General features: G+C 35.3%; 1 protein-coding gene across 3 annotated transcripts in view; it reads left to right on the plus strand.

Annotated features, from left to right (window-relative positions):
• The window catches only part of FSTL5 (follistatin like 5), a 309,868-nt gene that overhangs the window by 70,607 nt on the left and 224,821 nt on the right, over positions 1-14,440 (plus strand). For all 3 annotated transcript variants that reach the window (XM_075499250.1, XM_075499252.1, XM_075499251.1), the window contains exon 3: positions 5,667-5,915. In XM_075499250.1, coding sequence (XP_075355365.1) covers positions 5,667-5,915 — 249 coding nt within the window. The remainder of the gene's footprint in view (positions 1-5,666; positions 5,916-14,440) is intronic.

The raw sequence follows: 14,440 nt of genomic DNA on the forward strand, positions 1-14,440 counted from the left end.
GCTGAGGTCATGCTCAGTGTTAATAGCCTACCAGTGTTAATGGTAGGTGGTGATCAATCTTCTTTTCCTCTTTCTTTTTTTTCCTTTCTTCTCCTCACTGCTCTCCCTGAGATGTTTCTGCTTCATGTGAAACTTAAGGCTACACTGAACACTTACCACCATTAGGATTACAGTCTTGGTTGGGGCTTTCATAGATCGTATGTTGAACAAAAATACAGATGTAGAGTTGGAATTGTCATTTACAGAATCCTTTTAAATAAAAGGGGTCGGGGGATGGGACATGGAACTATTGATCCCAGAAATCAGCATCAGTTATGTGTATACAAGATATCAATGTATTGTCTCTAAAAATAGCCACCACTTTGTTTTAGATGACACGTAGATAATGCTGCAAGTTATGATAAGAGCCATGAATGCAAATTATTTTTTTAGGAAAGGAAAAAAAAAAAAAGCCTGAGTTTGTGAGAGAGGGCTCAACATACAGAAAGCCTGTGTGCATTCCAGCCTAGGGCCAACTGGAGAATGTGGTGATTCACACTCATGAATTTCCAAAGTTTGCATGTGCAATGTTTCTTTAAACTGATTAAAGTGCATATTCCCATGAGCCTTTTGCATGCTAAAACACCCACTTAATTCACAAGTGTAAATGATGCAATTGTAACCTAAAACTTGCTCAACTCTGAGTGCTGTTGAACTGGCCTTTAGCTAGGAAACTTGTATGAGGAATCCTAACTGACAGCTTGAAACTGCATTTATTACAATTTGTCTTAAAAGAAAAGCCAAAGCAATTTTGCTTTCTCCATTTTTTTTTTTAAATAAAAACTCTTTTCTTTTTGTTTGTTCTTTCATATTATGTCTGTTTAGAGTTTATGTTTCAAGAGGATCTGAAAAACCTATGTGACTGCTTTGGCTGTCTTGGGCATAATCCATTTTTAATGATATTGCTTAAAGTGCAGGTATTTTTAATTTAAGGCTATGATAACTTAAATGTTTCCTGACTTACTTTCAAATTGAACAAAGTGCATTTTTTTTCCATAGTACTATAGACCCTCTTATAATGCGTAGGTATTACACTTTTTTGACTGAAAATTCAGAGTATGCTAACATAGCTAATATGGGTACACACTTTCCTATTGATGTGTTGTGGCACTTGAGAAATGCAGACTTACCTATCATCACATAAGCAATACCAATTAAATTGCTGGAGAAAGATTAGCGTTCATGGGTACATTATTTGTCATCTTGACTTACTTGTTCTCAGTCTTTTAATATTGAATATGCTAGGCTGCTTACCCTCTCTACTACATTACTGAATTACATCCAAATATAGGAACCTAAGTTCATCTTGGACTAGTTTACTTTCTAAATCTAAATGCTTAGATAGAAGAACAGCCTTCAGAAAAACTTGGTTGTTTTTTTGTTTTATAACTTGGAGGGGTGGTGGTAGTCTTCTGAATGGGTGCTGTATCCTGAGCAATTTTGTCCCAGGAGACTTACCTACACTGGCATTAAAAAAAAGAAAAAAAAAAAAACAAAGCAGCAACAAAAACCCAAACCCTAACTTCCATTATCACACTATCAAAAATATACCTCCATTAATAATAATTCCAGGAAGGCAAAGTAATAGTGGCGATTTCCTGTGTCACTGGAATAGTCGGGTGTCTCATGAATAGGCTGCAAGTCACAGCCCATACGGGTTTAAAAGATGATTTCTTGTTTGATAATGACAAGATTCCTGTAGCTTTGTACCTAAACAGGAAGCAGCTCTATTCCAAGATGAAAATTATTGCTTCCTAAAGGAATTACCTTTTTTTGAAACATAAATTAAAATGAAGGATTTGCCAAATACAGTGATTCTTGCACGTTGGGCTGGAACAGGGAAAAGCAGCAGAAATTGGTTTTGTTTGAGGGCTAGTTTGTACACTGAGTTTTCATTCCTCCTACCATGGTACAGACAGGAAGACAGCTGCAACTTGATGAAAAGCATATTAGGTAAGAGTCCTGAATACCCTGCAATACCTCTACCAGTCAGAACAAACACTCAGGTCTCTCTAACCAAACACAGTGGACCAGACCAATAATGAAGCTGTTCTTTACTTGCCTTTATCAGCCAAACCTTGTTATGATTACAAAAGTTCTTAGTGTATCAGGTTTTTATCTCTGTATTTTTAAAGACTTATTTGGCAATGAGCTAAACTTGAATGTGATGTATTTGTGTAAACAAAAAGGTTACTGACGTTGTTGTATCATCATATTTGGTCAAATATTTTGCATTTTTTTTCAGCTCTGACAATAAAAAGCTGGTGCTTTTTATTGGTAGCTAGTAAGTGCCCCTTACTAAGGCTGTTAAAAACATCTGTCATCTCCTTTGTTTCACTGGCTTATTGCTCTGTGAATCAGAAATCTAGTTGTCCTAATATTTCATGAATAATTCCCCAGATATGTAAAGAGGAAACATAAGTATCTGTGGAAAAACTTCTCTCAGTAGTACTTACAAATAGTTCTTTGCAGTTTTTTCATTATTCAGTTGCAGCACTTAGGGCTTTGTCACTTACTCAGGTGAAAGAAAAAAATCCAAGAAGACTGCATGAGCCCTGCACTTTTTGATAATTTGATTTGATCCTCCACAATAAAGTTAGTATTTTGACTTAACTGATGAAGATCAAATCCATGCCATTACGTATAACCTTGTTTTCTGTTGGTAGTCTTAAAATTCCTAGATTTCTGTGTCACTAGCTTATTTTAAAATAATTTTACTTACGTCTAAACCCATTCACTTTTCTCTCACAGTAGCTATTTAATATTTATTGGTTTGTTTACATTTTCAGAATTGGGTGCACTTTTAGTTCAAATTCATGTCAAAGTTATGTTTGTGAACATTTTGTCACCTCATTTGAAATTGCACAGATTTTATTTATTTTTTTTGCTATGAGTGACCTGGTAACCACTAGTTGGTGGACTTTTAAAGAATAAACATTTAAACGGTTTTATATTAAATATGTACTATAAAACACTTGAAACACTACATAGCTGTTCCTTTTCATCAAATACATTAGAAGATCTGCAAGTTCCTAAATTAAAAATAGCACAGAACAGTGCACATTAAACATGCTGAAGGCATTAAAAATATCTGAACTTAAGGCAAAGACTATGTCTGAAGAAAGAATCCTGCCTCTATTGAGGTCAATGGGAATTTTACTATCGACTGTTGTTTACAGTGATGTATGCAAATATATGTATTGTTTTGGAATAGTTAATGGTGTAAAATGGAGACATTTATAAAACATTTCATAACAAAGTAATACAGTTTTTCATTAGGGCAAAAAGCTTGCTTGTTTATTGATGTACATGATTGGTATACGCTGACATATACCAATATTATAAATATCTATATATATTATGCAAATCATTCTCTCTTATCTGAAAGTAGCTGTTTTGCATTCAGGCATCAGATTCAATTATAGTACTAAAATGAAGTCCCAAGTGAAGTCTTAAATCGGTTTCTACTTTCACAGCAATCTACAGCACTGTGCATTGTTGAGTCACCACACACCTCTCAATAATTCAGAGCAGTTGTCAGATTGAGATCTTTATCTTCCAATTCAGAAAGCAGAAATAATAACAATTTATGGACTTTGGCCTCAAACTGCAACAGTTCTGTCACTTCAAAGAAGTCCTGTAATTCTGTAATGTGTGTACATGACCTGTGCTGTAAAGTACTCTCAGACATGGCAAGACTTTATCTGAGGTTAGTGGTAGTAGAAGGAAATTTGATTTACATTTCTGTCAGTTAATGTCTGTTGCTTGTGTATAGTGGTGATACATTGGCACAAGGAGTAATATTTTCAAAAACTCATGGGAAATTTTTAATGTTGAATTGGGTTTGCCCATTTCAAGTCAGTTTGGTGCATGAGCAGTTAAACCCACCATCAGTCTGGTCTATACTGTTTCATCCATGTGTATAAAAATCACTGTAGTGTAGTTATATCAGATACACATCATCTGAGGTGAATATGTAGTCCTCTCACCTTTGTGCCCAAATTGTTATAAAATAATACAGCAAAAGCATTTGTCATATTAGAGCCAAATTTCATGGTTGCGTGCTCTCTGTAGTACATTTGTCTGTAGAAAATTTGTGCTGTATGAGAAAGCAAAGAATCAAAGCACTGTTGTCTTAGGTCTAATAGACCTGTAGGCTTAAGAAGAAAAAGTGCTAAGAATTTACTTCTGCCACTGAAGTGAAGAACATAAATTCTCAGTGGTTAGAAGCAATGTGCATCGAATTATAGTATTGACACGTTAGCTCTTCACTACAGAAAATGAATCTAATACTACCAAATTATGCATTGCCATTTGTTTGTTCGTGCTATTTTTTTATGGGGCAGCCAAGTATCATCCAGCTAGGCTTTGAGGATAAGGAAAGTATTGAAAGGAATTAGAATATTAGGTGTATATAGTATTTGGGGATCAAATTTGGGGTTCTTGTTTGTTCTGGAGATTAGGAGTGTACAGGAAGAGAATAAAATGAAGTAACTGTGAAGGACAGTGTCTATTCCCATATCTGGAGACATTTTAGTATTTTGTTTATACTTATTTTAGGACACAATTATGGTATCAGAACACCTACGTAATTGAAGCTTTGGTAATTGCAATTGACAATTCTGGGTTTTTTTCCTGTCGTACCTTTTCCCTTGCCAAGAACTGGTTGCATAGTGAGTTCTGTGGCAACCAAGATGGAAATTGAGGATATCTTAAGGAAATATTACTGTGCACTTAACTTCCCCTTTCACCTAGAGATCTGCTATAGACCACAGTACTTTTTTTACTGGTGGCAGCAGCTGGTGGCAGCAGCACAGATAGAATAGAAAGTGGACAGATAACTTTGGTAGCCTAATGTAGACAATCCATTTCCATGTTCTAGGAGCAGAACAAAGTGGGAATTGCGGCCAGCAGAAACTCCTTTACCTCTACTGCAGCCCTCATAAAGCTCTGTTTGTTATCCAAATCCCATTTGTCTCATTGAAATACCACTAGAGGCTCATTTGACTCCTTCTAGTCACCATTCACTTGATACATCAGTCCTGCTCTTCTACCATGCTGTGTTCCCTGAAATGTCATTGTCTTGCCACCACAGAGGTTTTTTCTTCTCCATATTGGTTAAGAGCCTTGACCCAGCTCTAGTTATTCTTGGGTATCATCAGCCTCGATGTGCGAATGTCTATTTTATCTGCCTGTCAGAGTCCAAGAAGCATCTGGATGACACTCTTAGTCATATGATTTCGTTTTAGGTAGTCCTGCGAGGAGCACAGAATTGGACTCAATGATCCCTATGGGTCCCTTCCAACTCAAGATATTCTATGATTCTATGTTCTAAATTCTAGAGAATGCATTGTTCTATTACCTGCAATAGCATAGTGATCTTAAGGTGACAAACTTCAATATACATTTAAAAAGACATGATTTACTATGATTTTTTTTAAATTAAGAGTAAATCTTGTCTTGTTACTAGATGTAGCTCTTAATTACAGTTAAATTACAGTTAATCTAACACATGACAATGACTAAAAGCATACCTAGTCATGATAATGAGATTAAATTTGTTTCCTTTCAGGCTGACCTATGTTAAGCTGTATCTCAAAGCTACTTTTTTTTTTTTTTTTTTTTAGGGTATATGGGTCAAGATGGCCATTTTGGATCATGCGAAAACAAGTACTGCGGTCTGGGTAGACACTGCGTTGTGAATGGGGAGACTGGCCAAGCTGAGTGTCTATGCATGGAGCACTGCAAGCCGCATTATAAACCCGTGTGCGGTTCTGATGGAGAATTCTATGAAAACCATTGTGAAGTGCACAGAGCTGCCTGTCTGAAAAAGCAAAAGGTCACCATTGTACATAACGAAGATTGCTTCTTCAAAGGTAAGCATGGCTGAACAATATCTGGAATATTGCTATCAGGTATGTGTTTTCAAGCAGTTCAATTAAAGCTCTATAGAGGGTGTACCGAGTGTACAGTGAATAAATGACTCAAAAAGTTAATACAATAAGTATCTCACTCCAGAGAGATCTTATGGATTTTTTTTTCTTTTTATTTGTACTCAGTGCTTTGGGCAATCACCCCTTTTTAACCTGAATAAACAAGTTGTCTCTTGGAAATTAATCCACGGCAGCTTGTCTTACAAATGTGGCTGTTGACCTCATTCATCTGAATGTACTCACAATCCCAAAGCCCAAAGGATATTAATCTCTGTTACAGAAAAAACAGAATTTAGGGTTTCAGAGGGGTTTTGTAAGGCTGCAGGACCTGTGCTCGTACTTGGTGTTGAAGTTGGTAGACTAGCAGCTTGCTCATGTCTAAATGGCTCTTCCTTGCTTTGAAATGAAGAGTTTACTTGCATATGTACCAAAGCATGCAAGTTTAGCTACTTTTTAATCTTCTGAATGCTGAGAGATGTCAGCCTGAATGCTGAGAGACATACTTTATATTAAGCATCTTATAACTGAAGATGTCAACAATTGCAACTTGCTCTTTTTTATGTAATTTGAGCACACCTTGCCAGTTTCTGGAACTCGGCCAATACAGACCTTGATTAAGCTTTTTTATAGTACTTTGCAGCACGTTTTTACTGGTTAAAATAGGCAGATGGCTTTTTTTTTTTTGAAAAATATTTTTAAATAAGGCCATTTTTAATGAGCCTACCTAAGAGCTGAATTCATATTCTTTTTAAAGACTGTCCTATTTTTGTTAACATTGTTATATGTTGTGGATATAGTTGCATTCTCAGTAATAGCAACTAATAACTCCTATCACCACAGAAAGAAGTCTACTAAAATATTTCCATTAAATGAAATTCACCTTTGTAGAGAACATTCATTTAAATCGCAATATTCCACTTAAATTTTAATCAGAATTTTCAAGATTGTATTGTAGTATAAGGTTGTTCAAATTGAACCAATTTTAAAATTTTCAAAGTTGAATTTTTCACTACATTTATGGTTGAGAAATTGTCCTTTAAATGAAAACTTGGGCTTTCTTTACCAAATCCAAACATCCCAGGTCATGCACAAATACCAATCTCTTTATTATTAGGAAGGGTTTTGTAGTAGAACAATTGAATACTGGGGGTGGGGGTGGGGGGAACCCACCAAAAATTGTCTTTCTCAAGAACTTAATTAAAGAAAAAAATGTAACACTTGCACAACTGGGCTTTATATAATTGTTTCTTGCTGAATAAATGGGGTGACTGCCAAGATGAAGTGCCTTTCCTCCTTTGCCTCCTTCAACAGACATATTAAGCTCAGCAACTTCATCAAAATATGTTAATGGATAGGGGTTCACAGATTAAAGGGTGTGTGTGGAAATCTTATAATGGGAAATACACTTCTAAGTAATACTGAAGGTTTAAATTTGTTCAAAACTAAATGTGGACACTGTATAAAACTGATATAACAATATATAGACTTCAAGTAAGTAGCCTGTGTTCTGAGGTAGTGGAAAATTAAAATTTGGGTTTAGGAGTATAGCATATGGGACTTGTAGGGAATGGTTTGTGCAATAACAACAAGACATGAATGCTTCTGTCTTGTGTCTTAACAATCACAGTCTCTTTTAAAAAAACTAAGAACTATATTTTCCTAAGTAGGTTTAAGACAAAAAAATCTTCAACAATTTTGTTTTAGATGATGCAGTGCTCTGATAGAAAGAATGACAGTAACAAACACTAAAATGTTTAAATTTATGGGGCTAATTTCAGTTCTTCAGTGTGCTATATACAATACAAATAAATTCAGAGCATGTTTGTGAAAAATTACAGTGTTTCTTTTTCTGAGGGGGAAAAATGTGGTGAGATTTATTTACTGGAATGGGAAGTGAGACAGTACTTTAGCTAGAAATATCATCCAAATGCTGCCTAGAGTTTTATTAGCTCATCTTTACATTTTAAATTTACCATGTTGGTTTCATATTTATTGTAGTGGACAATGGAACTGTTCAGTGTTCAACTTCAAACACCTAGTTTAGATTCTGGATTTAAAAAGTAGGTTTCTTCTTTAGTCAGTGGCAATATTCAGAAAAGGACTAGGATATCCAAGTGACTGGCTCTGAGTTGCCTGCTGAAAAATGTTATTTATCAAGATATGCAAATCTTCTAATTTGGACACTGTAATTAGATGCCTACAAATAGTGTAAAATATTTCATTTTCTTTCTTCTTTCTCATCTTACGTTGACTTCAGTGGTGTAAAACAGATGAGACTGGGGACAGTTATTTTCTTTTATTTTATTTGGTATATATGGGCCTTACCAATCTCAATTTCTACCTTGTTCACTTCAGCTCATTCATTGTTGTAGTACAGCACAGTGACGTTAAAGCATTGTTGCCATTCATGACTGTTGAATATTCATGACTGTTGAATATCTATATGGTAAAGGAGCCAGAAGATTTCAAACTATTTTCATGTGATTCCTTCCTTCTACAAAACACTTCTGAGCTAGCCAGTAGTAGATTGCCTTCAGTAGGGCTGAAGTCCTACCAGTTATCAGGTCAAAAAAATATTAAGAAGCTAACAGGAAAAAACACTCAACCGTGGGACTCCTGGATAGAGAAGGTGAACCCCATCACTATTGATGGCATCGGAAGGGCACTGCCACACTTCCTCCTTGTTAGTTTAGCTGGCATCCTCTAGCACAAATGATCTCACTTCAATGAGCTGCTTCTGAGACCAGAAAAATTAAAAAAAGATCTTACAAATATTCTGAGCATTTTCTTTAGTGTTTCACAGAATTCTTTAATAAAGGCTAATCTGAACTGGAGAGGCAGGAGGGGAAAGAGGTTCAGTATGCCTACAAGATGTTGTTACATGATATGGTAGTTGCTGACCACAATGACTCTGTATATATGATGATTGCAATTAAAGATTTTTGCTTTCTGGTTTATTGCTAATCAGTTGAATTTCAGATCAGGCAACTGTGTACTTGGTCACTATTGTTTTTTTATTATTTTTTTATTTTTTTGTAAATTTCATCTGGTCTAAGCTTTATATTTATTTCTAACAAGGTCATGCCTTGGGTTTTTTGGGTTTCAAATCCTCATACTGGGTTGATATTTTTTTTTTTGGGGGGAAATATTTCTTCATGGATAGATTTTAAGTTTTAGATAGATTGGGTATTGAGAAATACACCTTATTTAAAGGAGTAAGCTTACCAGAAAACATTTTAGTATTGTGTCTGGAGAATAGAATTTTATAAGCAAATGTTCTATATACCTGATTAACATTACAATAGCAGCTAAGTATCTATAATTATTTAAATAATACATCTTGTAACCAAATTATTTATAGTTGATCTCAAACATTATGCGTTCTGCTTAATGGTTTGATAATTGCCCTTTTAAACACTACATGATGAGTGGAGTTAAAGGATTGACTTGCTAAATGAAAGAGGTCTTTGGTCTATATGTTGAAACTCCATTAGCATCTCTGAGAAATATGTATCTTACCTAAGCTGTGCATGAAACAACATAGACAAAAAGCATCAAATCCTTCACAAAGAGCCATGTCTGAAACATTTGATAAATGCATTTTGAGGTAGTGAAAGCTACTTATGTCAAAGCCGTACTTTCCTGATATGCTGTTTTTCTAAACTAAAACTTCATATTCTTGTCCCTTCTGTGCCTCTTATGTAGATTATTTATCACTAAATCTGTTGGTTAAATTTTTCTTCTTTTGATTGGTCGTTTGGGGTTTTTTGGTTTTTTTTTTTGTTGTTGTTTGTTTGTTTGTTTGGGGTTTTTTGGTTTGGTTTGGTGGGGTTTTGTTTGTTTGTTTGTTTGTTTTTTTCCCAGTTCCTTTGTAGGCTGACAGGCGGTGCAGGTAAACTTGGAACAGTTAATAAAATAACTGCTCTTCCCGTTCCTGTGTTTGACATGGGCATGCCCAGATTCATTGGACTTCTTCCTTTTCTTTGTCACTTGCTATGTTTATTTCCCTACACTAAATTAAATCATACAGTTTTACCAAATATGACTAGAACACAGGCATAAAACAGTAATTGAAGTAGAAAATTTTAAGTATCTCTTTGTCTTTCCCTGACAATTGAGGCTGTTATGCAAATTGTACATTTTTGACATGGATCAAGATAATGGCCATCCTAAATTAGAAATTACTTTCTCTCCACTCTTACTGTAATTTTTCCGTCAGTTGCTTATTGATATGTCATGATGTCTTGCATCAGACACTAAAAGATTTTTCCTAATGTCTTGGTTAGATGTTGACTGTAACCCTTTGAGTTACTCAATAAGCTGTCTCAACTTCTTGTATAGAGGCAAAATGTATTCTGCAGAGAAGCTAATTACTTTTAGATCCATAGAAAAGGGGATTATATTAGAAGTATTTTCTATACCTGTTGAGTCCTCTATTTCCCACCTGTGAAGTCCAGTGTCGTGTGACTGGATGTTAGTGAATGCAAGTTCTACAATCACTTTCAGAGGTGCTCTCAGGCCTTAACTGTCTAAAAATGTTTTAAAATATTTAAGATTATTCTAAGAACTTAAGAGAACTCTTTAGGAAATCCTTAGTGATCTGAGAAACTTCCTGTCTAAGAATCATCTCAAATTATTATTTCAACTGATAGGAGAATGAAGGAATAGGGAAGTGAGCAGGTGCCTGGCTACTAGTTTACTTAGCCTTCGTGGTTATCATATTTGTGCCTTTGTTGGTTTTCAATTCCTGAACAGAATGTAGGAGAAGGTAAGAGAAAATGGAAAGCAAAGGAAAGGAAACAATGGAGTGATGGTAAGGAGCGAGTATATCAAGGAGAAAAAAAGAGTATCAAGGAGAAAAAAAGAGATGGCTAAGTGCAAGGATGGTGAGTTCAGTGGTGGGAAGAAGAGGAAACATATTATGAACTAAAGGAAATACTAGTGACAAAAATCAAAGTTCAAAGCTTAGATTATTCACTAGATCTGATATTGACAGTGTGAGCTGGGAAGTCTGATATGCTGATGCCATTCTGGTTTGGCACTGCTTTTGTTGGCTTGCTGACTGTGTAGTTCTTTGGCTAGGTGGCCTCTGCATGCTCTCTGCTTCCAGTGTCCTGGCTGTTCTCAAGCCATGCACTTTTGTGTTTCAGAGCAGCTTAATGTTTTGTGCGAGAGAAGAAATCCAAATTTTCTTTGCACCCTGAGCTGCTTGTACATTTTACATTAAATCTATTACTATACACAGTGAAACACTCAATCTTTATGACAAACTGCAGTTTACTAGGAGTCCTGAGTAATGTAACACATACTCCTATGCACTGTGACTTTTATAGAATATTTCTGAAATAAAGGTTACTTCATATGTAAGCTTTTTACTTATAAGTAGCTTCTGTAGCATCCTTATGATATTATGTTATTTTACTTTCTTACCTTTCTATTTTTGTCTCATTTTTCATTTGGCAAATCTTTTAATCTGTTAAACTGTCTGAAAGCTTCAGATTTCTTACTACTATTACTAAAATGGCTAGATTTCTGAAGACTGCTATAATGTTTGCTTTTCAGCCTGGTCCCAAAAGAGAAAGCAGAAACTTAGGTAAGAAAGTTTGCTGCTGATACTAAGTCGTTCAGGGCAGTGAGGATTAGAGCTGACTATGAACAAATTCAAAAGGGGTATGGGCAAACCGGAAAAAGTTCAGAAGATGTCAACAAGAATGACCAAAAGTACTAAATGGCTTATAAGGAGCATGGAGGAGGCTTACGAAATCATCACGACATACTGAGGGTGGATATGAGTAGACTGCCTTGTATTCCAATAAAAGAACTAAAAATTATCAAATAAAGCAGCAGGAACAGATTCAAAACAAGCTTTTGTGTTTGTTTTGTACACAGCAGATCTCACGAGTAAAAGCAACATAGGATTTCACAAGCAGACCTTGCAAATACTAGGGGAAAGGCTGTAGGCTTTTTCTCTTGAAAGAAGGCTGGGGGAAGTGAGTTGAAGTGAACTAAATCCTATCAATAGCCCACGGAAAAGACCTAGAACACCCATCTAGCCTCTCCAGTGACTGCAACAGCATTAGTTCAAAGATTTTTTTGTGTGTGTGTTTGTGTGATTTGTGACCTAGGTGAGTGTGGTCTTAGACTAGTTCCTAAAATATTGACACATTCATTTAGAAGCACTGACATTTATTTCATCTGATTTGATGTTCATATACTTCAAAAGCAAGCATATAAGTCTCTGTCATCTTATGAATTTCACTTCAGGAAATATTTACTCTGGTCTTAAATATAAATCTTGACTACCCACGCTCATTATTTAGTGTTGGTCATTAGCCAGTCTTTCAAAAGAAATTTAAGATGTTAATCTGAATGACATTCTGGTGCAGTGTTTTTATTGCAACAGAACTTGTTTCTAAGACATCTAAGATGTCTTTGCTTTTTTCTCTGGCTGTCAGCTGGCTTCTCTGTTGAAGTTCTCAAAAACATCATTATTATACTCTTTCAGAAAAAGCTTGAATTCCTGCAGATAGCATACACCCTTAAGGTTGCTGCTGATAAACTGTCAAGCTTCAACTATCACTCCAGATGTATATTCAACATAAACTGGATTATGAAAAGAAATATGAAAAATCTTTCAGAACTGTATCAGAAGACTATGAAGTAAGAAAGATTCTGCTTGATCTTAAAACATGTTTGATAGAGCATAGGAATTATTTGACGTATATTAGGAATTCAGCCCATGATCTACATATGTTCACTTTAGCGCAACACTTAGGATTTAAGATTAATTTCTTAAGTATGACTTCATGCTAGGGACTGTAGATGTTTTTAACTATTAACATTAGCAATTGCACATTCACAGAGTGGTAAAAATCACTGTGTGTTAACAGCAGGTATATATTCTGCTTCTTTCAGCATTTGTCATTGGAAAGTGATGCTCTAACCAATGGAAAACTGGTTCTTTTTATTGCCCTTTGAAACTGTGACCTATATTTTAACACTGTTCCTCTAGTCTGCTGTCCCCACATGATTCATTTTCTTCAGTTGTATTGCTCATGAGATTTGGAAGACTGTCGTTGTTTTTCCTCAAGCATCTGTGCAAGATTTGTCACAAACATCTCTTTTAAATTGCCCACAATTGTCTTAGATTGCCTAAACTAACAGAGATGCAAGGCCTACATATGTAATTGCTACTGAATCTGCAGAGTGAAGTTGAGTGCAACATATATGTATAAGAACATACACAAACATGCTTAATTTAAAAACTAAACATTCAGCATACCCTACATTCATTGCGGTTGGTGATACTGTACCACTTTGCAACTAAAGCCTAGAACTCTACTCTTTTTCGTTCCTTCAAATTAAATTCATACTTCTAAAATGTAGGATGGGGCAGTGACAAGCCTCAAATGCACTATAAATGTAGGATTTTTTTGACTGGCTAAAGACATCTCTTATTTTCAGTAGCTAGAGCAGTCCCAATCTTTGTACATTAATTCCTTCAACACTGGAATAAATGTGTTAATAAACTCTAACCTATTATGTATTCTTCATTCATATAGTGATGAGAAATTAGTGTTCTCTAGTTAATCTCTGTACAAAACTTAATGAAGTTTAACATTGCTTGTAGGGGCATCACTGCTGTTTGTTACCACACAAAAATATGGGTCTATGGACATCACAGATTTTCACTGGTAGAAGCATGTGCATTTTAAAACTTTCTCTGCTTCTAGTAATGATGTTGAATCTGTTCAAAGAAGCTGCATTTAAATTGAAAACTGCATTCTAAAGTCTCTATCAAGTCACTGTATCAGACAAGCAACATTTTAAATGTAGATGTGATTACCCAGATTGTCTATTTTCTTAGTGTAGATGGCAACTCAGTGCCTATTTGTGATAATATACTTTACTTACAGGCTGTATGAGCCTCAGGAATTTGAAGGAAACTACACTTAGTGTTTTTGGGTTTGGTGGGGTTTTTTTCCCCTTCTTCGCCAAGTAAATGGGAAAGAGTGCTTAAGGGGAGAAAAAAGAAATAGTTTTAGTGATTTTTGGCTTAAAATTGAGATACTGTGTTTACATGAGCAGTTTCACAAATGCTTACAACTCCTACATACTTGCCAAATATACTACAATAGTTCTTCCAAATCGGTATACCTGGATAATATTTACTAGAAGAAGAAAGAACCTTGAAATCTTTATCATTAGAAGTGCATATATTGTTCATTCTTGCTCTAAATTAAGTTATTCTTAGACATTGTGGTTTTTGTGTATTGAATGAAGTGCCCCATTCACCTTCTTTTACTATAACAAATACTGCATAAAGTTCAAGTTTGCAGTTCAGTTTGCATTTGGCTGAATAGTGCAACAGTAGTTATTTCTAAGTGTTATTTATAGAAGAAGATGATGTGCAGCTATCTTTTATCATTCCTTCCATACAAGGGACCATGATGAGAGAGGGACCCTGT

Source organism: Mycteria americana, chromosome 4, assembly GCF_035582795.1.
Source record: "Mycteria americana isolate JAX WOST 10 ecotype Jacksonville Zoo and Gardens chromosome 4, USCA_MyAme_1.0, whole genome shotgun sequence".
In the NCBI taxonomy this organism is placed as follows: Eukaryota; Metazoa; Chordata; class Aves; order Ciconiiformes; family Ciconiidae; genus Mycteria; species Mycteria americana.